This window comes from Anarhichas minor, unplaced genomic scaffold (assembly GCF_050575085.1).
Source record: "Anarhichas minor isolate MPS153535 unplaced genomic scaffold, ASM5057508v1 ptg000010l, whole genome shotgun sequence".
Classification (NCBI taxonomy): domain Eukaryota; kingdom Metazoa; phylum Chordata; class Actinopteri; order Perciformes; family Anarhichadidae; genus Anarhichas; species Anarhichas minor.
The window spans coordinates 15,249,229-15,273,645 of record NW_027466456.1 but is presented as its reverse complement, the minus strand read 5'-3'; the positions used below and the strand labels follow the sequence as shown (position 1 = coordinate 15,273,645).

At 42.0% G+C, this 24,417-nt stretch overlaps 1 protein-coding gene across 1 annotated transcript; it reads right to left on the bottom strand.

Moving 5' to 3' along the window:
- Positions 1–9,394: 9,394 nt before the first annotated feature.
- Positions 9,395–24,096, bottom strand: LOC142946490 (uncharacterized). Its single transcript, XM_076087814.1, has 7 exons — positions 23,983–24,096; positions 22,970–23,130; positions 20,113–20,491; positions 14,609–14,653; positions 14,246–14,515; positions 9,720–10,101; positions 9,395–9,408 (listed from the first exon to the last, which is right to left on the bottom strand). The coding sequence occupies exons 1-7, from the start codon at positions 24,094–24,096 to the stop codon at positions 9,395–9,397; spliced, it is 1,365 nt and encodes a 454-aa protein (XP_075943929.1).
- Positions 24,097–24,417: the final 321 nt, after the last annotated feature.

Sequence of the window (24,417 nt, the reverse complement as noted above, 5' to 3'; positions counted from 1 at the left end):
GCTTGTAGGCTCACACGCCCCTTTTTAGGTTACGTACCATCACTGTTTGAGTAGCCCCCCCCTCATTTGACTTTAGGTATTAGACATATAATTGTATGATAGTGTTTGTTGATTATGATAGTACTTGATTTGAGCATTTATTATTTTATTTAATAAACTGTTATATTTTAAAGAGCAGTCGTCTGTGATTACTTGTGCATAGGTGTGTAATAATAACTGGATGTAGTGGCCTGTGCTCGAACTTAAACCTTCACTTTCACTCTGAATGTGTAATAGTACTCAGACTATTGACATTGTGAGTGAACGCTAATTATGAGACTTAGTTTTATTGTTTGGTTATTGGTCCCTGTTCGCAGGGTGGTGCCCCGTTATTATTAATAATCATTAATAATTGTTACTGACATTAATAATTCTATTGATGTCAAGAATTTAGTTTCTTAGATGCTGATAACCCAAACACGCTCCTCTACGTTCCCAACACTTTTTTAATTGGTAATATTGTAATTTTCTGAGATACTGAATTTGGGGTTTTCATTAGCTGTAAGCCATAATCATCAAAATTCAAAGAAATAAACGTTTGAAATACATCACCCTGTGTAATGAATATATATATAATATATGGGTTTCACTTTTTGAATTGAATTACTGAAATAAATTAACTTTTCGATATATTCTAATTCATTGAGATGCACCTGTATATACTGTTATGACCTGGCTCAAAGGCTGCAACATAAGGGAGACAAGGCGAGTGATACAATCAATAAATAGAAATTTATTTAACTAACAAATAACCAAACTAAACTAAAACAAACAATCAGACAAAGAATCAATCAAATGAAGCAGCTGCCGTGAGGACCGGAGAGGAGGGGAGGCACCTCGCCATGTTCAGGTGGTGCATCATAGCTGGCCATTTCCAGCAGGCTCAGGTGGGGCTCGTTAGCTGCCGATCAACATCCTGAAAGACAGAGCAGCCAGCAAACAGGACACAGACCACTAGTGGATGGGAGGGCTCGTCACAATACAACTTAATACTTAAATCTAATACAACTTAATACTTAAATCTAATACAACTTAATACTTAAATCTAATACAACTTAATACTTAAATCTAATACAACTTAATACTTAAATCTAATACAACTTACTACTGACATACAACTTAATACTTATATCTAATACAACTTACTACTGACATACAACTTAATACTTACATCTAATACAACTTAATACTTGTAAAAACCTTAATACTTATATCTAATACAACTTAATACTTAAATCTAATACAACTTACTACTGACATACAACTTAATACTTACATCTAATACAACTTAATACTTGTAAAAACCTTAATACTTAAATCTAATACAACTTACTACTGACATACAACTTAATACTTATATCTAATACAACTTACTACTGACATACAACTTAATACTTACATCTAATACAACTTAACACTTGTAAAAACCTTAATACTTATATCTAATACAACTTAATACTTATATCTAATACAGCTTAATACTTATATGCTGCAACATAAGGGAGACAAGACGAGTGATAAAAGTAATACGTAGACATTTATTTAACGAAGAAATAACCAAAATAAACAATCAAATCTAAATCGAATACAACTCAAGGCTTGCATCTAATACAACTCAATACTTGCATCTAATACAACTCAATACTTGTATCTAATACAACTCAATACTTACATCTAATACAACTGAAACTCTAAATAATTCAACACAATCATTTCAGTCTAAATAAGTGACTTCAAAGTCAGCTAAATTCAGTTCAAATGAATAAACGTGCCGATATGGAGTGTGGTGCTGAACATTACCTGGAGGTTCAGGGTCTCTGTTGCACCGCCAGCTGTCGAACTGGTCTCTCCTCTCCAGATAAAGACCCACCTTCCTCGCCCACTCCGGCAGGCGACGCTCACCGGGACTTACCTTTCTAGGCTCACCGGGTCCCTGAGGGGGTTTAGGTGGACTTACCTTTCCAGGCACACCGGGTCCCTGAGGGGGTTTAGGTGGACTTACCTTTACAGGCACACCGGGTCCCTGAGGGGGTTTAGGTGGACTTACCTTTACAGGCACACCGGGTCCCTGAGGGGGTTTAGGTGGACTTACCTTTACAGGCACACCGGGTCCCTGAGGGGGTTTAGGTGGACTTAACTGAATGCCTGGAGGTCCAGGGGCCTTGTTGCCCCACCAGCTGTTAAACTGGTTCCTCCGCTCCAGATTAGGCCTCCTTTTCTTTGGACTTACCTTTCCAGGCTCACCGGGAACCTCAGGTGGTTCAGAGAAACTTTGGAAAAACAACAAAATGATTATGCAGTTGGTACACAATGTTACATAACCATATCACTGGAACTACTGTCCAGTCTGAGCAAAACTGACAAAGACAAAAGTGAGGTAGTTGTTTTGAAGCCAAGGAGGAACAATTAGAAGTCAGCGCTCTGCTTAGATCGACAATGTTGAAAACCAGAGACCAAGACAGAACTCTAGGTGTAGCTATGGACTCTGAATTTCAACAGCCGCATGAAGACAATTACAAAGTCAGCCTAGTGCTGGGTGGTATGACCAAAAGTGTGTATCACGGTATTTTTTAAGATTCTGCCGGTTTCACGGTATATCACGGTATTTTTTTTCCCCCTTGGCTGTGTTTTTATATAGGTTTATAGTGGCTTACTCTTTCTACTCTTTCTACTCTTCTCTCTTTTGTGTTTTGTTTTGTTTTATTTGGGTTGTTACTTTCTTTGACACTATACCGCAATGCTAGGATTATCACAAAATCATGATTAGCGATTGAATTATTTGGGAATAATGTTTTTGCTCACCTATGATTTGAATTGTGTATGATAGCAGATGTAGGTAGAGGTAGTTAAAGTCATCTGCCCAGATGCCACCTTAGTCATCAGCCCAGATACCAATGAACTCTGAACCCTATGAACTCTGAACCCTATGAACACTGAACACTGACTGTTTTAACCACTGCTTTTGGTTCCCGGAATACTTGGACTGTCCATGTATTTGACTGAGTTTTGGATCATGTAGTGCGAGAACGGATAACTCCTATGCCCCGTTCTCCCACCCTATTTGTGTACACACCGCCGGCAGAAGGTAACAATCTTTCCTCGCCGAAGATTTCCGGGAAGGACGACCCAAACCTCGTCCCTCAGCCGAAGTTAAAAAGCCCCTCTCTGCAGCGAGGAGGCCGAGTCTGCGCCAGCCAGCCCCGAGGCCGCGCCACCGAGGGCCAGCGGCTACTCGAGGACCGAGTGATCCCCACCACGGGAAACGTACCCTACCGAACGAAGCTTCTACAAGTAAGAGTTACTGGTATCTGGGCCTAGATTAGCTTAGTTTAGCATTAGCTTAATTTAGCCTATTCGTTATGTCGTTGTTATTCCTGTATCTTGTTACGTTAAGTTACTGTCGTGTTATAACGTGTTATTGCGCAAGCATCGCGGACCACGGAGTCCCGTTATATTGTGTATTTCCTGCTGTAACTGTTTACATTAGATCCGTCGCTGCTAGTGGATGTGGAGGTTGTGATTTTATCACTTCAAAGACCAAAACCACGGTGGCGGAGCCTCGTCTCGCCGACCGAGTTTTGGGGTGATACGAGAGCAATACTCGCATCTCACCGCAGTGATAAAGATCTGTTTTGTTTTGGGGATTATTTTTATTTTGTTTGGTTTTATTCTCTCTTCTTTAAATCGGCTCTGTGAGTGAGATCTAGGACCGCAACTATCACCGTACAAGCGTGACCGGTCGGTTCAGAATCCAACCGCAGAGTTTACAAGTGATCAGCTGTTCCTCACATTCTCACTGCAGCGCGAGCACCGCGCTCAGAGCTCTCTATCTCTCTCTCTCTCTCTCTCTCTCTCTCGTCCTACTAACCCGCACACACATAGTTAGATTCACTGATTTTGGGTGAACCTCTCAGACACGTGGTTGCGTAATCTATTGTCCCAACACACATTGTGCGTCGTCCCACGTGGTTACACGTAGCCACCTCTCAGCTATCTTGTCGCGGGTCAATAGACTCCGCCATCTTTGCTTGTAGGCTCACACGCCCCTTTTTAGGTTACTACCATCACTGTTTGAGTAGCCCCCCCCCTCATTTGACTTTAGGTATTAGACATATAATTGTATGATAGTGTTTGTTGATTATGATAGTACTTGATTTGATCATTTATTATTTTATTGAATAAACTCTGTTATATTTTAAAAAGCAGTCGTCTGTGATTACTTGTGCATAGGTGTGTAATAATAACTGGATGTAGTGGCCTGTGCTCGAATTTAAACCTTCACTTTCACTCTGAATGTGTAATAGTACTCAGACTATTGACATTGTGAGTGAACGCTAATTATGAGACTTAGTTTTATTGTTTGGTTATTGGTCCCTGTTCGCAGGGTGGTGCCCCGTTATTATTAATAATCATTAATAATTGTTACTGACATTAATAATTCTATTGATGTCAAGAATTTAGTTTCTTAGATGCTGATAACCCAAACACGCTCCTCTACGTTCCCAATATTTTTTTAATTGGTAATATTGTAATTTTCTGAGATACTGAATTTGGGGTTTTCATTAGCTGTAAGCCATAATCATCAAAATTCAAAGAAATAAACGTTTGAAATACATCACCCTGTGTCATGAATATATATATAATATATGGGTTTCACTTTTTGAATTGAATTACTGAAATAAATTAACTTTTCGATATATTCTAATTCATTGAGATGCACCTGTATATACTGTTATGACCTGGCTCAAAGGCTGCAACATAAGGGAGACAAGGCGAGTGATACAATCAATAAATAGACATTTATTTAACTAACAAATAACCAAACTAAACTAAAACAAACAATCAGACAAAGAATCAATCAAATGAAGCAGCTGCCGTGAGGACCGGAGAGGAGGGGAGGCACGTCGCCATGTTCAGGTGGTGCATCATAGCTGGCCATTTCCAGCAGGCTCAGGTGGGGCTCGTTAGCTGCCAATCAACATCCTGAAAGACAGAGCAGCCGAGTGATAAAAGTAATACGTAGACATTTATTTAACGAAGAAATAACCAAAATAAACAATCAAATCTAAATCGAATACAACTCAAGGCTTGCATCTAATACAACTCAATACTTGCATCTAATACAACTCAATACTTGTATCTAATACAACTCAATACTTACATCTAATACAACTGAAACTCTAAATAATTCAACACAATCATTTCAGTCTAAATAAGTGACTTCAAAGTCAGCTAAATTCAGTTCAAATGAATAAACGTGCCGATATGGAGTGTGGTGCTGAACATTACCTGGAGGTTCAGGGTCTCTGTTGCACCGCCAGCTGTCGAACTGGTCTCTCCTCTCCAGATAAAGACCCACCTTCCTCGCCCACTCCGGCAGGCGACGCTCACCGGGACTTACCTTTCTAGGCTCACCGGGTCCCTGAGGGGGTTTAGGTGGACTTACCTTTCCAGGCACACCGGGTCCCTGAGGGGGTTTAGGTGGACTTACCTTTACAGGCACACCGGGTCCCTGAGGGGGTTTAGGTGGACTTACCTTTACAGGCACACCGGGTCCCTGAGGGGGTTTAGGTGGACTTACCTTTACAGGCACACCGGGTCCCTGAGGGGGTTTAGGTGGACTTACCTTTACAGGCACACCGGGTCCCTGAGGGGGTTTAGGTGGACTTAACTGAATGCCTGGAGGTCCAGGGGCCTTGTTGCCCCACCAGCTGTTAAACTGGTTCCTCCGCTCCAGATTAGGCCTCCTTTTCTTTGGACTTACCTTTCCAGGCTCACCGGGAACCTCAGGTGGTTCAGAGAAACTTTGGAAAAACAACAAAATGATTATGCAGTTGGAACACAATGTTACATAACCATATCACAGGAACTATTGTCCAGTCTGAGCAAAACTGACAAAGACAAAAGTGAGGTAGTTGTTTTGAAGCCAAGGAGGAACAATTAGAAGTCAGCGCTCTGCTTAGATCGACAATGTTGAAAACCAGAGACCAAGACAGAACTCTAGGTGTAGCTATGGACTCTGAATTTCAACAGCCGCATGAAGACAATTACAAAGTCAGCCTAGTGCTGGGTGGTATGACCAAAAGTGTGTATCACGGTATTTTTTAAGATTCTGCCGGTTTCACGGTATATCACGGTATTTTTTTTCCCCCTTGGCTGTGTTTTTATATAGGTTTATAGTGGCTTACTCTTTCTACTCTTTCTACTCTTCTCTCTTTTGTGTTTTGTTTTGTTTTATTTGGGTTGTTACTTTCTTTGACACTATACCGCAATGCTAGGATTATCACAAAATCATGATTAGCGATTGAATTATTTGGGAATAATGTTTTTGCTCACCTATGATTTGAATTGTGTATGATAGCAGATGTAGGTAGAGGTAGTTAAAGTCATCTGCCCAGATGCCACCTTAGTCATCAGCCCAGATACCAATGAACTCTGAACCCTATGAACTCTGAACCCTATGAACACTGAACACTGACTGTTTTAACCACTGCTTTTGGTTCCCGGAATACTTGGACTGTCTAACCTCTTCAGGTTCTCAGGAATACCTGGACAGTGTTTCCCACCACATGGATGCACGTGCCAGCCCTTGGTTTGCTCTAAAGACCGTGGCCATCACCCCGCTCTTCAGACCAAAGGGGGGATGTTGGGATCTGACCCTGCTGTCCTGGCCTCTTCACTCCGAACTCGTCCAGGGGACAAGAAGATCCACGAGGAACCGCGGCCTCATCAAATCCTATCAGGTCACATGTAACATTCGCTGGTCGAACAGACTGTGTTTTATTTTGAGTTTTGGATCATGTAGTGCGAGAACGGATAACTCCTATGCCCCGTTCTCCCACCCTATTTGTGTACACACCGCCGGCAGAAGGTAACAATCTTTCCTCGCCGAAGATTTCCGGGAAGGACGACCCAAACCTCGTCCCTCAGCCAAAGTTAAAAAGCCCCTCTCTGCAGCGAGGAGGCCGAGTCTGCGCCAGCCAGCCCCGAGGCCGCGCCACCGAGGGCCAGCGGCTACTCGAGGACCGAGTGATCCCCACCACGGGAAACGTACCCTACCGAACGAAGCTTCTACAAGTAAGAGTTACTGGTATCTGGGCCTAGCTTAGCTTAGTTTAGCATTAGCTTAATTTAGCCTATTCGTTATGTCGTTGTTATTCCTGTATCTTGTTACGTTAAGTTACTGTCGTGTTATAACGTGTTATTGCGCAAGCATCGCGGACCACGGAGTCCCGTTATATTGTGTATTTCCTGCTGTAACTGTTTACATTAGATCCGTCGCTGCTAGTGGATGTGGAGGTTGTGATTTTATCACTTCAAAGACCAAAACCACGGTGGCGGAGCCTCGTCTCGCCGACCGAGTTTTGGGGTGATACGAGAGCAATACTCGCATCTCACCGCAGTGATAAAGATCTGTTTTGTTTTGGGGATTATTTTTATTTTGTTTGGTTTTATTCTCTCTTCTTTAAATCGGCTCTGTGAGTGAGATCTAGGACCGCAACTATCACCGTACAAGCGTGACCAGTCGGTTCAGAATCCGACCGCAGAGTTTACAAGTGATCAGCTGTTCCTCACATTCTCACTGCAGCGCGAGCACCGCGCTCAGAGCTCTCTCTCTCTCTCTCTCTCTCTCTCTCTCTCTCTCTCTCGTCCTACTAACCCGCACACACATAGTTAGATTCACTGATTTTGGGTGAACCTCTCAGACACGTGGTCGCGTAATCTATTGTCCCAACACACATTGTGCGCCGTCCCACGTGGTTACACGTAGCCACCTCTCAGCTATCTTGTTGCGGGTCAATAGACTCCGCCATCTTTGCTTGTAGGCTCACACGCCCCTTTTTAGGTTACGTACCATCACTGTTTGAGTAGCCCCCCCCTCATTTGACTTTAGGTATTAGACATATAATTGTATGATAGTGTTTGTTGATTATGATAGTACTTGATTTGATCATTTATTATTTTATTTAATAAACTGTTATATTTTAAAGAGCAGTCGTCTGTGATTACTTGTGCATAGGTGTGTAATAATAACTGGATGTAGTGGCCTGTGCTCGAACTTAAACCTTCACTTTCACTCTGAATGTGTAATAGTACTCAGACTATTGACATTGTGAGTGAACGCTAATTATGAGACTTAGTTTTATTGTTTGGTTATTGGTCCCTGTTCGCAGGGTGGTGCCCCGTTATTATTAATAATCATTAATAATTGTTACTGACATTAATAATTCTATTGATGTCAAGAATTTAGTTTCTTAGATGCTGATAACCCAAACACGCTCCTCTACGTTCCCAACACTTTTTTAATTGGTAATATTGTAATTTTCTGAGATACTGAATTTGGGGTTTTCATTAGCTGTAAGCCATAATCATCAAAATTCAAAGAAATAAACGTTTGAAATACATCACCCTGTGTAATGAATATATATATAATATATGGGTTTCACTTTTTGAATTGAATTACTGAAATAAATTAACTTTTCGATATATTCTAATTCATTGAGATGCACCTGTATATACTGTTATGACCTGGCTCAAAGGCTGCAACATAAGGGAGACAAGGCGAGTGATACAATCAATAAATAGAAATTTATTTAACTAACAAATAACCAAACTAAACTAAAACAAACAATCAGACAAAGAATCAATCAAATGAAGCAGCTGCCGTGAGGACCGGAGAGGAGGGGAGGCACCTCGCCATGTTCAGGTGGTGCATCATAGCTGGCCATTTCCAGCAGGCTCAGGTGGGGCTCGTTAGCTGCCGATCAACATCCTGAAAGACAGAGCAGCCAGCAAACAGGACACAGACCACTAGTGGATGGGAGGGCTCGTCACAATACAACTTAATACTTAAATCTAATACAACTTAATACTTAAATCTAATACAACTTAATACTTAAATCTAATACAACTTAATACTTAAATCTAATACAACTTAATACTTAAATCTAATACAACTTAATACTTAAATCTAATACAACTTACTACTGACATACAACTTAATACTTATATCTAATACAACTTACTACTGACATACAACTTAATACTTACATCTAATACAACTTAATACTTGTAAAAACCTTAATACTTATATCTAATACAACTTAATACTTAAATCTAATACAACTTACTACTGACATACAACTTAATACTTACATCTAATACAACTTAATACTTGTAAAAACCTTAATACTTAAATCTAATACAACTTACTACTGACATACAACTTAATACTTATATCTAATACAACTTACTACTGACATACAACTTAATACTTACATCTAATACAACTTAATACTTGTAAAAACCTTAATACTTATATCTAATACAACTTAATACTTATATCTAATACAGCTTAATACTTATATGCTGCAACATAAGGGAGACAAGACGAGTGATAAAAGTAATACGTAGACATTTATTTAACGAAGAAATAACCAAAATAAACAATCAAATCTAAATCGAATACAACTCAAGGCTTGCATCTAATACAACTCAATACTTGCATCTAATACAACTCAATACTTGTATCTAATACAACTCAATACTTACATCTAATACAACTGAAACTCTAAATAATTCAACACAATCATTTCAGTCTAAATAAGTGACTTCAAAGTCAGCTAAATTCAGTTCAAATGAATAAACGTGCCGATATGGAGTGTGGTGCTGAACATTACCTGGAGGTTCAGGGTCTCTGTTGCACCGCCAGCTGTCGAACTGGTCTCTCCTCTCCAGATAAAGACCCACCTTCCTCGCCCACTCCGGCAGGCGACGCTCACCGGGACTTACCTTTCTAGGCTCACCGGGTCCCTGAGGGGGTTTAGGTGGACTTACCTTTCCAGGCACACCGGGTCCCTGAGGGGGTTTAGGTGGACTTACCTTTACAGGCACACCGGGTCCCTGAGGGGGTTTAGGTGGACTTACCTTTACAGGCACACCGGGTCCCTGAGGGGGTTTAGGTGGACTTACCTTTACAGGCACACCGGGTCCCTGAGGGGGTTTAGGTGGACTTACCTTTACAGGCACACCGGGTCCCTGAGGGGGTTTAGGTGGACTTAACTGAATGCCTGGAGGTCCAGGGGCCTTGTTGCCCCACCAGCTGTTAAACTGGTTCCTCCGCTCCAGATTAGGCCTCCTTTTCTTTGGACTTACCTTTCCAGGCTCACCGGGAACCTCAGGTGGTTCAGAGAAACTTTGGAAAAACAACAAAATGATTATGCAGTTGGAACACAATGTTACATAACCATATCACAGGAACTATTGTCCAGTCTGAGCAAAACTGACAAAGACAAAAGTGAGGTAGTTGTTTTGAAGCCAAGGAGGAACAATTAGAAGTCAGCGCTCTGCTTAGATCGACAATGTTGAAAACCAGAGACCAAGACAGAACTCTAGGTGTAGCTATGGACTCTGAATTTCAACAGCCGCATGAAGACAATTACAAAGTCAGCCTAGTGCTGGGTGGTATGACCAAAAGTGTGTATCACGGTATTTTTTAAGATTCTGCCGGTTTCACGGTATATCACGGTATTTTTTTTCCCCCTTGGCTGTGTTTTTATATAGGTTTATAGTGGCTTACTCTTTCTACTTTCTACTCTTCTCTCTTTTGTGTTTTGTTTTGTTTTATTTGGGTTGTTACTTTCTTTGACACTATACCGCAATGCTAGGATTATCACAAAATCATGATTAGCGATTGAATTATTTGGGAATAATGTTTTTGCTCACCTATGATTTGAATTGTGTATGATAGCAGATGTAGGTAGAGGTAGTTAAAGTCATCTGCCCAGATGCCACCTTAGTCATCAGCCCAGATACCAATGAACTCTGAACCCTATGAACTCTGAACCCTATGAACACTGAACACTGACTGTTTTAACCACTGCTTTTGGTTCCCGGAATACTTGGACTGTCTAACCTCTTCAGGTTCTCAGGAATACCTGGACAGTGTTTCCCACCACATGGATGCACGTGCCAGCCCTTGGTTTGCTCTAAAGACCGTGGCCATCACCCCGCTCTTCAGACCAAAGGGGGGATGTTGGGATCTGACCCTGCTGTCCTGGCCTCTTCACTCCGAACTCGTCCAGGGGACAAGAAGATCCACGAGGAACCGCGGCCTCATCAAATCCTATCAGGTCACATGTAACATTCGCTGGTCGAACAGACTGTGTTTTATTTTGAGTTTTGGATCATGTAGTGCGAGAACGGATAACTCCTATGCCCCGTTCTCCCACCCTATTTGTGTACACACCGCCGGCAGAAGGTAACAATCTTTCCTCGCCGAAGATTTCCGGGAAGGACGACCCAAACCTCGTCCCTCAGCCAAAGTTAAAAAGCCCCTCTCTGCAGCGAGGAGGCCGAGTCTGCGCCAGCCAGCCCCGAGGCCGCGCCACCGAGGGCCAGCGGCTACTCGAGGACCGAGTGATCCCCACCACGGGAAACGTACCCTACCGAACGAAGCTTCTACAAGTAAGAGTTACTGGTATCTGGGCCTAGCTTAGCTTAGTTTAGCATTAGCTTAATTTAGCCTATTCGTTATGTCGTTGTTATTCCTGTATCTTGTTACGTTAAGTTACTGTCGTGTTATAACGTGTTATTGCGCAAGCATCGCGGACCACGGAGTCCCGTTATATTGTGTATTTCCTGCTGTAACTGTTTACATTAGATCCGTCGCTGCTAGTGGATGTGGAGGTTGTGATTTTATCACTTCAAAGACCAAAACCACGGTGGCGGAGCCTCGTCTCGCCGACCGAGTTTTGGGGTGATACGAGAGCAATACTCGCATCTCACCGCAGTGATAAAGATCTGTTTTGTTTTGGGGATTATTTTTATTTTGTTTGGTTTTATTCTCTCTTCTTTAAATCGGCTCTGTGAGTGAGATCTAGGACCGCAACTATCACCGTACAAGCGTGACCAGTCGGTTCAGAATCCGACCGCAGAGTTTACAAGTGATCAGCTGTTCCTCACATTCTCACTGCAGCGCGAGCACCGCGCTCAGAGCTCTCTCTCTCTCTCTCTCTCTCTCTCTCTCTCTCTCTCTCTCGTCCTACTAACCCGCACACACATAGTTAGATTCACTGATTTTGGGTGAACCTCTCAGACACGTGGTCGCGTAATCTATTGTCCCAACACACATTGTGCGCCGTCCCACGTGGTTACACGTAGCCACCTCTCAGCTATCTTGTTGCGGGTCAATAGACTCCGCCATCTTTGCTTGTAGGCTCACACGCCCCTTTTTAGGTTACGTACCATCACTGTTTGAGTAGCCCCCCCCTCATTTGACTTTAGGTATTAGACATATAATTGTATGATAGTGTTTGTTGATTATGATAGTACTTGATTTGATCATTTATTATTTTATTTAATAAACTGTTATATTTTAAAGAGCAGTCGTCTGTGATTACTTGTGCATAGGTGTGTAATAATAACTGGATGTAGTGGCCTGTGCTCGAACTTAAACCTTCACTTTCACTCTGAATGTGTAATAGTACTCAGACTATTGACATTGTGAGTGAACGCTAATTATGAGACTTAGTTTTATTGTTTGGTTATTGGTCCCTGTTCGCAGGGTGGTGCCCCGTTATTATTAATAATCATTAATAATTGTTACTGACATTAATAATTCTATTGATGTCAAGAATTTAGTTTCTTAGATGCTGATAACCCAAACACGCTCCTCTACGTTCCCAACACTTTTTTAATTGGTAATATTGTAATTTTCTGAGATACTGAATTTGGGGTTTTCATTAGCTGTAAGCCATAATCATCAAAATTCAAAGAAATAAACGTTTGAAATACATCACCCTGTGTAATGAATATATATATAATATATGGGTTTCACTTTTTGAATTGAATTACTGAAATAAATTAACTTTTCGATATATTCTAATTCATTGAGATGCACCTGTATATACTGTTATGACCTGGCTCAAAGGCTGCAACATAAGGGAGACAAGGCGAGTGATACAATCAATAAATAGAAATTTATTTAACTAACAAATAACCAAACTAAACTAAAACAAACAATCAGACAAAGAATCAATCAAATGAAGCAGCTGCCGTGAGGACCGGAGAGGAGGGGAGGCACCTCGCCATGTTCAGGTGGTGCATCATAGCTGGCCATTTCCAGCAGGCTCAGGTGGGGCTCGTTAGCTGCCGATCAACATCCTGAAAGACAGAGCAGCCAGCAAACAGGACACAGACCACTAGTGGATGGGAGGGCTCGTCACAATACAACTTAATACTTAAATCTAATACAACTTAATACTTAAATCTAATACAACTTAATACTTAAATCTAATACAACTTAATACTTAAATCTAATACAACTTAATACTTAAATCTAATACAACTTAATACTTAAATCTAATACAACTTAATACTTAAATCTAATACAACTTACTACTGACATACAACTTAATACTTATATCTAATACAACTTACTACTGACATACAACTTAATACTTACATCTAATACAACTTAATACTTGTAAAAACCTTAATACTTATATCTAATACAACTTAATACTTAAATCTAATACAACTTACTACTGACATACAACTTAATACTTACATCTAATACAACTTAATACTTGTAAAAACCTTAATACTTAAATCTAATACAACTTACTACTGACATACAACTTAATACTTATATCTAATACAACTTACTACTGACATACAACTTAATACTTACATCTAATACAACTTAATACTTGTAAAAACCTTAATACTTATATCTAATACAACTTAATACTTATATCTAATACAGCTTAATACTTATATGCTGCAACATAAGGGAGACAAGACGAGTGATAAAAGTAATACGTAGACATTTATTTAACGAAGAAATAACCAAAATAAACAATCAAATCTAAATCGAATACAACTCAAGGCTTGCATCTAATACAACTCAATACTTGCATCTAATACAACTCAATACTTGTATCTAATACAACTCAATACTTACATCTAATACAACTGAAACTCTAAATAATTCAACACAATCATTTCAGTCTAAATAAGTGACTTCAAAGTCAGCTAAATTCAGTTCAAATGAATAAACGTGCCGATATGGAGTGTGGTGCTGAACATTACCTGGAGGTTCAGGGTCTCTGTTGCACCGCCAGCTGTCGAACTGGTCTCTCCTCTCCAGATAAAGACCCACCTTCCTCGCCCACTCCGGCAGGCGACGCTCACCGGGACTTACCTTTCTAGGCTCACCGGGTCCCTGAGGGGGTTTAGGTGGACTTACCTTTCCAGGCACACCGGGTCCCTGAGGGGGTTTAGGTGGACTTACCTTTACAGGCACACCGGGTCCCTGAGGGGGTTTAGGTGGACTTACCTTTACAGGCACACCGGGTCCCTGAGGGGGTTTAGGTGGACTTACCTTTACAGGCACACCGGGTCCCTGAGGGGGTTTAGGTGGACTTACCTTTACAGGCACACCGGGTCCCTGAGGGGGTTTAGGTGGACTTAACTGAATGCCTGGAGGTCCAGGGGCCTTGTTGCCCCACCAGCTGTTAAACTGGTTCCTCCGCTCCAGATTAGGCCTCCTTTTCTTTGGACTTACCTTTCCAGGCACACCGGGTCCCTGGGGGGGTTTAGGTGGACTTCCCTGAATGCCTGGAGGTCCAGGGGCCTTGTTGCCCCACCAGCTGTAAAACTGGTTCCTCCACTCCGGATCAAGCCTCCTGTTCTTTAGACTTACCTTTCCAGGCTCACCGGGAACCTCAGGTGGTTCAGAGAAACTTTGGAAAAACAACAAAATGATTATGCAGTTGGTACACAATGTTACATAACCATATCACTGGAACTATTGTCCAGTCTGAGCAAAACTGACAAAGACAAAAGTGAGGTAGTTGTTTTGAAGCCAAGGAGGAACAATTAGAAGTCAGCGCTCTGCTTAGATCGACAATGTTGAAAACCAGAGACCAAGACAGAACTCTAGGTGTAGCTATGGACTCTGAATTTCAACAGCCGCATGAAGACAATTACAAAGTCAGCCTAGTGCTGGGTGGTATGACCAAAAGTGTGTATCACGGTATTTTTTAAGATTCTGCCGGTTTCACGGTATATCACGGTATTTATTTTCCCCCTTGGCTGTGTTTTTATATAGGTTTATAGTGGCTTACTCTTTCTACTCTTTCTACTCTTCTCTCTTTTGTGTTTTGTTTTGTTTTATTTGGGTTGTTACTTTCTTTGACACTATACCGCAATGCTAGGACTATCACAAAATCATGATTAGCGATTGAATTATTTGGGAATAATGTTTTTGCTCACCTATGATTTGAATTGTGTATGATAGCAGATGTAGGTAGAGGTAGTTAAAGTCATCTGCCCAGATGCCACCTTAGTCATCAGCCCAGATACCAATGAACTCTGAACCCTATGAACTCTGAACCCTATGAACACTGAACACTGACTGTTTTAACCACTGCTTTTGGTTCCCGGAATACTTGGACTGTCTAACCTCTTCAGGTTCTCAGGAATACCTGGACAGTGTTTCCCACCACATGGATGCACGTGCCAGCCCTTGGTTTGCTCTAAAGACCGTGGCCATCACCCCGCTCTTCAGACCAAAGGGGGGATGTTGGGATCTGACCCTGCTGTCCTGGCCTCTTCACTCCGAACTCGTCCAGGGGACAAGAAGATCCACGAGGAACCGCGGCCTCATCAAATCCTATCAGGTCACATGTAACATTCGCTGGTCGAACAGACTGTGTTTTATTTTGAGTTTTGGATCATGTAGTGCGAGAACGGATAACTCCTATGCCCCGTTCTCCCACCCTATTTGTGTACACACCGCCGGCAGAAGGTAACAATCTTTCCTCGCCGAAGATTTCCGGGAAGGACGACCCAAACCTCGTCCCTCAGCCGAAGTTAAAAAGCCCCTCTCTGCAGCGAGGAGGCCGAGTCTGCGCCAGCCAGCCCCGAGGCCGCGCCACCGAGGGCCAGCGGCTACTCGAGGACCGAGTGATCCCCACCACGGGAAACGTACCCTACCGAACGAAGCTTCTACAAGTAAGAGTTACTGGTATCTGGGCCTAGCTTAGCTTAGTTTAGCATTAGCTTAATTTAGCCTATTCGTTATGTCGTTGTTATTCCTGTATCTTGTTACGTTAAGTTACTGTCGTGTTATAACGTGTTATTGCGCAAGCATCGCGGACCACGGAGTCCCGTTATATTGTGTATTTCCTGCTGTAACTGTTTACATTAGATCCGTCGCTGCTAGTGGATGTGGAGGTTGTGATTTTATCACTTCAAAGACCAAAACCACGGTGGCGGAGCCTCGTCTCGCCGACCGAGTTTTGGGGTGATACGAGAGCAATACTCGCATCTCACCGCAGTGATAAAGATCTGTTTTGTTTTGGGGATTATTTTTATTTTGTTTGGTTTTATTCTCTCTTCTTTAAATCGGCTCTGTGAGTGAGATCTAGGACCGCAACTATCACCGTACAAGCGTGACCGGTCGGTTCAGAATCCAACCGCAGAGTTTACAAGTGATCAGCTGTTCCTCACATTCTCACTGCAGCACGAGCACCCCGCTCAGAGCTCTCTCTCTCTCTCTCTCTCTCGTCCTACTAACCCGCACACATAGTTAGATTCACTGATTTTGGGTGAACCTCTCAGACACGTGGTCGCGTAATCTATTGTCCCAACACACATTGTGCGTCGTCCCACGTGGTTACACGTAGCCACCTCTCAGCTATCTTGTCGCGGGTCAATAGACTCCGCCATCTTTGCTTGTAGGCTCACACGCCCCTTTTTAGGTTACGTACCATCACTGTTTGAGTAGCCCCCCCCTCATTTGACTTTAGGTATTAGACATATAATTGTATGATAGTGTTTGTTGATTATGATAGTACTTGATTTGATCATTTATTATTTTATTGAATAAACTCTGTTATATTTTAAAGAGCAGTCGTCTGTGATTACTTGTGCATAGGTGTGTAATAATAACTGGATGTAGTGGCCTGTGCTCGAACTTAAACCTTCACTTTCACTCTGAATGTGTAATAGTACTCAGACTATTGACATTGTGAGTGAACGCTAATTATGAGACTTAGTTTTATTGTTTGGTTATTGGTCCCTGTTCGCAGGGTGGTGCCCCGTTATTATTAATAATCATTAATAATTGTTACTGACATTAATAATTCTATTGATGTCAAGAATTTAGTTTCTTAGATGCTGATAACCCAAACACGCTCCTCTACGTTACCAACACTTTTTTAATTCGTAATATTGTAATTTTCTGAGATACTGAATTTGGGGTTTTCATTAGCTGTAAGCCATAATCATCAAAATTCAAAGAAATAAACGTTTGAAATACATCACCCTGTGTAATGAATATATATATAATATATGGGTTTCACTTTTTGAATTGAATTACTGAAATAAATTAACTTTTCGATGATATTCTAATTCATTGAGATGCACCTGTATATACTGTTATGACCTGGCTCAAAGGCTGCAACATAAGGGAGACAAGGCGAGTGATACAATCAATAAATAGACATTTATTTAACTAACAAATAACCAAACTAAACTAAAACAAACAATCAGACAAAGAATCAATCAAATGAAGCAGCTGCCGTGAGGACCGGAGAGGAGGGGAGGCACCTCGCCATGTTCAGGTGGTGCATCATAGCTGGCCATTTCCAGCAGGCTCAGGTGGGGCTCGTTAGCTGCCAATCAACATCCTGAAAGACAGAGCAGCCAGCAAACAGGACACAGACCACTAGTGGATGGGAGGGCTCGTCACAATACAACTTAATACTTAAATCTAATACAACTTAATACTTAAATCTAACACAACTTAATACTTAAATCTAATACAACTTAATACTTAAATCTAATACAACTTAATACTTAAATCTAATACAACTTACTACTGACATACAACTTAATACTTATATCTAATACAACTTACTACTGACATACAACTTAATACTTACATCTAATACAACTTAATACTTGTAAAAACCTTAATACTTATATCTAATACAACTTAATACTTATATCTAATACAGCTTAATACTTATATGCTGCAACATAAGGGAGACAAGACGAGTGATAAAAGTAATACGTAGACATTTATTTAACGAAGAAATAACCAAAATAAACAATCAAATCTAAATCGAATACAACTCAAGGCTTGCAGCGAATACAACTCAAGGCTTGCAGCGAATACAACTCAAGGCTTGCAGCGAATACAACTCAAGGCTTGCAGCGAATACAACTCAAGGCTTGCAGCTAATACAACTCAAGGCTTGCAGCGAATACAACTCAAGGCTTGCAGCTAATACAACTCAAGGCTTGCAGCGAATACAACTCAAGGCTTGCAGCGAATACAACTCAAGGCTTGCAGCTAATACAACTCAAGGCTTGCAGCTAATACAACTCAAGGCTTGCAGCTAATACAACTCAAGGCTTGCAGCTAATACAACTCAAGGCTTGCAGCGAATACAACTCAAGGCTTGCAGCGAATACAACTCAAGGCTTGCAGCGAATACAACTCAAGGCTTGCAGCGAATACAACTCAAGGCTTGCAGCGAATACAACTCAAGGCTTGCAGCGAATACAACTCAAGGCTTGCAGCGAATACAACTCAAGGCTTGCAGCTAATACAACTCAAGGCTTGCAGCTAATACAACTCAAGGCTTGCAGCTAATACAACTCAAGGCTTGCAGCTAATACAACTCAAGGCTTGCAGCGAATACAACTCAAGGCTTGCAGCGAATACAACTCAAGGCTTGCAGGGAATACAACTCAAGGCTTGCAGCGAATACAACTCAAGGCTTGCAGCGAATACAACTCAAGGCTTGCAGCGAATACAACTCAAGGCTTGCAGCGAATACAACTCAAGGATTGCAGCGAATACAACTCAAGGCTTGCAGCGAATACAACTCAAGGCTTGCAGCGAATACAACTCAAGGCTTGCAGCGAATACAACTCAAGGCTTGCAGCGAATACAACTCAAGGCTTGCAGCGAATACAACTCAAGGCTTGCAGCTAATACAACTCAAGGCTTGCAGCGAATACAACTCAAGGCTTGCAGCTAATACAACTCAAGGCTTGCAGCTAATACAACTCAAGGCTTGCAGCTAATACAACTCAAGGCTTGCAGCGAATATAACTCAAGGCTTGCAGCGAATACAACTCAAGGCTTGCAGCGAATACAACTCAAGGCTTGCAGCGAATACAACTCAAGGCTTGCAGCGAATACAACTCAAGGCTTGCAGCGAATACAACTCAAGGCTTGCAGCTAATACAACTCAAGGCTTGCAGCGAATACAACTCAAGGCTTGCAGCTAATACAACTCAAGGCTTGCAGCGAATACAACTCAAGGCTTGCAGCGAATACAACTCAAGGCTTGCAGCTAATACAACTCAAGGCTTGCAGCGAATACAACTCAATACTGACATACAACTTAATACTTGCATCTAATACAACTCAATACTTGCATCTTATACAACTCAATACTTGCATCTAATACAACTCAATACTTGCATCTAATACAACTCAATACTTGCATCTAATACAACTCAATACTTGCATCTAATACAACTCAATACTTGCATCTAATACAACTCAATACTTGCATCTAATACAACTCAATACTTGCATCTAATACAACTCAATACTTGCATCTAATACAACTCAATACTTGCATCTAATACAACTCAATACTTGCATCTAATACAACTCAATACTTGCATCTAATACAACTCAATACTTGCATCTAATACAACTCAATACTTGCATCTAATACAACTCAATACTTGTATCTAATACAACTCAATACTTGTATCTAATACAACTCAATACTGACATACAACTAAATACTTGTATCTAATACAACTCAATACATCATTTCAGTCTAAATAAGTGACTTCAAAGTCAGCTAAATTCTGTTCAAATGAGTAAACGTGCCGATATGGAGTGTGGTGCTGAACATTACCTGGAGGTTCAGGGTCTCTGTTGCACCGCCAGCTCTCGAACTGGTCTCTCCTCTCCAGATAAAGACCCACCTTCCTCGCCCACTCCGGCAGGCGACGCTCACCGGGACTTACCTTTCCAGGCACACCGGGTCCCTGAGGGGGTTTAGGTGGACTTACCTTTCCAGGCACACCGGGTCCCTGAGGGGGTTTAGGTGGACTTACCTGAATGCCTGGAGGTCCAGGGGCCTTGTTGCCCCACCAGCTGTTAAACTGGTTCCTCCACTCCAGATTAGGCCTCCTTTTCTTTGGACTTACCTTTCCAGGCACACCGGGTCCCTGAGGGGGTTTAGGTGGACTTACCTGAATGCCTGGAGGTCCAGGGGCCTTGTTGCCCCACCAGCTGTAAAACTGGTTCCTCCACTCCGGATCAAGCCTCCTGTTCTTTAGACTTACCTTTCCAGGCTCACTTACCTTTCCAGGCTCACCGGGAACCTCAGGTGGTTCAGAGAAACTTTGGAAAAAAAACAAAATGATTATGCAGTTGGTACACAATGTTACATAACCATATCACAGGAACTATTGTCCAGTCTGAGCAAAACTGACAAAGACAAAAGTGAGGTAGTTGTTTTGAAGCCAAGGAGGAACAATTAGAAGTCAGCGCTCTGCTTAGATCGACAATGTTGAAAACCAGAGACCAAGACAGAACTCTAGGTGTAGCTATGGACTCTGAATTTCAACAGCCGCATGAAGCCAATTACAAAGTCAGCCTAGTGCTGGGTGGTATGACCAAAAGTGTGTATCACGGTATTTTTTAAGATTCTGCCGGTTTCACGGTATTTTTTAAGATTCTGCCGGTTTCACGGTATATCACGGTATTTTTTTGGTATTCCAACACATGTTTTCTGCTGAGGTGATGGAGTAAGTTGCTCGTGTTACCACCAGCGGCAACAACAGTGGCTCGAAAAACTCGCAAAACGACATCTCCGGTCTGTCTTTGTTCATCCTGCATCGCTCTGTTCTGTTCTTTAATGTAACGTTACTGTAGCACCGGAGCCTCTCCCAGCTGTTAGCAGACTGTTGTGCTAGCGGGCTAGCGAGGGAGTTGTACCCAGCATGCAGTTCGGCGGTGAAATTTTATAAATGTACAATTATTAGTGTTACAAATTGTTTATTTGTCACAAACTGTTGTGTCGTGGTGTTTTGCCCTGTTAAAGAACGTTAGTTGTGGGTTGTTAATTGTTGTTATAAAGTTATAACCATGACTAGGGGACCCTCTCAATACACTTAAGACAACTAGCTCCGACCGCAGCGCCCTTAACGGTAGGGCTGCACGATTATGGCCAAAATCATAATCACGATTATTTTGATCAATATTGAGATCACGATTATTTATCACGATTATTCATTAATTTAGTCACGTTTAAATGAACAAGAACACTGCTTCCACTTCCATTGTTGTGCTACATTCTGGCTAATGTACACATCTTTGCATCAGACTGGTCCTGATCACAGTGCATCTCGTAGAAGGAAAATATAAATAAAATAGTATCAACACTTTTTACCCAAAATTAAATCAACAGAGCACTGCTTTCACTTCCATGTTGTGCTACATTCCAGCTAATGTACACGTCTTTGCATCAAAATAAAACTTATACGGTTCTTATTCACCTGAAGAAAAATATTAATAAAATCGTAGTCGCAAAATACTCGACAGCTGTGACATCCCTTTGTATTCCCCCCTGACGTTTTTCATACAGTGCAGGTAATGCCTGTTTGGAGAAATAATTGCGCGAGGGGATCATGTATCTCTTGTCTAGTGTCTTGACTATTTTTCTGAAGCCTTCATTGCGCACAGTATTTATTGGACACATGTCTTTGGCCAAATGAAATGCGATTGCATCCGTTATTTCAGTGTGTCTTTGGGAGGTGGATGATACGCTGTCGCGCTATGCAGGGTCGCTGTTATGGGTTTCTGGGTTGACGTTGGACATGGACGGAGATTCAGTGAGGCAACGTTAGCTTTGGCCTTAATGCATTCGTCGTACTGTGGTTTGTGGTGATTTTTCAGGTGGTTGAACAAGTTAGTTGTATTGCTATGCGGCGCAGACACAACTCTAACGTACTCTGTGCATATGATTTGTTCTTGGTTAACATCACTTGTCCTAAATCGGATCAAGATCCTTGTCGAGGGGCTAGCTCCTCGCCTTCTGCTCCTGACATTTGATTTACCTTTCACACGACACCCGTGACCGTCTGCTCTCTGTTCTGTTGTCTGTCTCTCTACTCTTCTACTAATACCGGAGTCGACTGCAGACAGAACTTTTTTTGAGGCTGCCGCTGCAGCGTGCGCGCATGACACCTCCCATCTCGTTCTCCCCCTGGTGGTCGGCTGACTGTTAGTTGAGGAAGCGCTTGATTTGATATGTAGCAGAGCACGCATTTTAAACGTCAATATCGCTGACGATCATGCTCATTTAATTGTGGCAGCCAAAATCATGATCGCGATTAAAATTTGATTAATTGTGCAGCCCTACTTAACGGCAAACAATATATTTAGCTGCCTGTTGAAGAGTGACAGCAGTTGTTTCTGCTATGCACCGGTATGACGGTGTGTGAAAAATTCATATCATACGGGAAATTAAAACCCGTATTAAAAAATGAAAGCAGGATTTATAAAAACATGTCCATACACCATTTATCTGGAGTAAACTCCCAGAAAACAACTGTCTCTTCTTTTAAACCAAGGCTGAAGTCTTTCTATTCGCCGCTGTCTTTTAGGAAATCGTTTCTGACTGCACTCTAACTGTTAGTCTTGTATTTTATTCCTGTCCTATTCTATTTTAGCTAGTCTTAGTTTCCTCTTCTCTTGGCTCTTTAATGCTTTTAATTGTATTTGAATGTCATTTTGTGGTGTGTTTCTTTTGTCTCAATGTTTTTGAAAACTTTGAATGGCCTTGTTGCTGAAATGTGCTGAGTAAATAAAACTTACCTTCTCTTGCCTGGCCTTTGGGGGGAGCTTGGGGGAGAGGAGGGAGTGGATGGCCGATGTGAACGCCCAGGGACACAGCGCGTTGAAGCTGGGATCCTACGGAGGATGATCCGTGGGGCGTCGGGCCGGTTGGGGTCCTGGATGAGGAAAGGCCTCCACGCCTGAAGGTAAAAAGAAAATGACAACCATCAGAACATTGCACCTCAAGATCAGTATTTTGGCCGCCGCCATCTTGTTTTTGAACGGAAAGAGGGACGTGGTGACGCTGCCTACGGCTCTCGTAGCGACCTGTCAATCACGAGGTAGCCCCGCCCTAAAGCATATCCTTCTTTATGGTCTAAAACAGTTCACACAGCTCCACCGAGAACTAGGAATCACTTTAAACTTCTCGCTCCGCTCATAACTCCCTCAGAACCGTTCTTTCTAAAACACACCTCGTGCACCACAGGTGAGCCGAGAAAACCTGACTACCAAATTAGCAAAAGAGCGTTTGGAACGTCCTCCTGTCTGCACAGAGCAGCAACTAACCATCAACTTGTGGCGGTACAGAGATCAAAAACAAACGCTCTGTGCAGAGAAAGTAGCGACAGCTGCTGATGCTGAGGACTCGTCCTACAGGTCGTATCTTTAAGAACTTTTCTTTCTGGTGTTCAGCAGCAGCTGTTACAGGTTTGAATCTCCTCCATCATGTGGATCATGTTGTTTATCCTGCTGTCATATCGTTTCTACACCAGTTTCAGGTTTTTTTGGCTGTCGTGCACATGTACGCATCCAGTTACAGATGGTTAATATCAGTTATGGATTAGTCTGGAAGGCTGGAACTCCTCCCTCACCCCACTCCCCCAAACCTTCCCCCTTTGTCTTTTTATTTTGTTGAGTTTTATGTCTCTTAGATATTTTCTGTTATTTGTAAATGTAACTTGTATAAAATACGTGCAATGGACTGATGATGAAAGAAACGTATCAATAAAGTGTTAAAATAACTGTGACTTTCAGGTTCTTGGTGCTCTTACCGTGCTCCTGGTTGGAGGGACTGTAATCGTCCTGCCAGGGTCGTTGTCAGGTGGGGGTCCGGGACGGTTAGGGTCCGGGATCTGGACGCTGGTGTTCGCGCTCCGTCGGGCCATCTGAGGGTAAAAACACACAACCCTCAGACCACTGATGCACATCATGGTACTTTCTCACATCACATATCACATTAAACGGATCAGTACCACAAAGCAGTATGACTAGACAGAAAGTAAATGTCACACAATAAATTATACGCTATAAATATATGGAGAAAAAAACACAGTAAAGTGCAAAATGTTTGCATTTGTGTCAGTGTTGTTACTGCAGGAGGCCTTCCATATGTCTACATGCTGCTGGTATCAAACCCGTGAACACACAGTCACCACTGATACAGTTTCACTATACACAACACAGTTTACTGTCACATGTATTAAAAT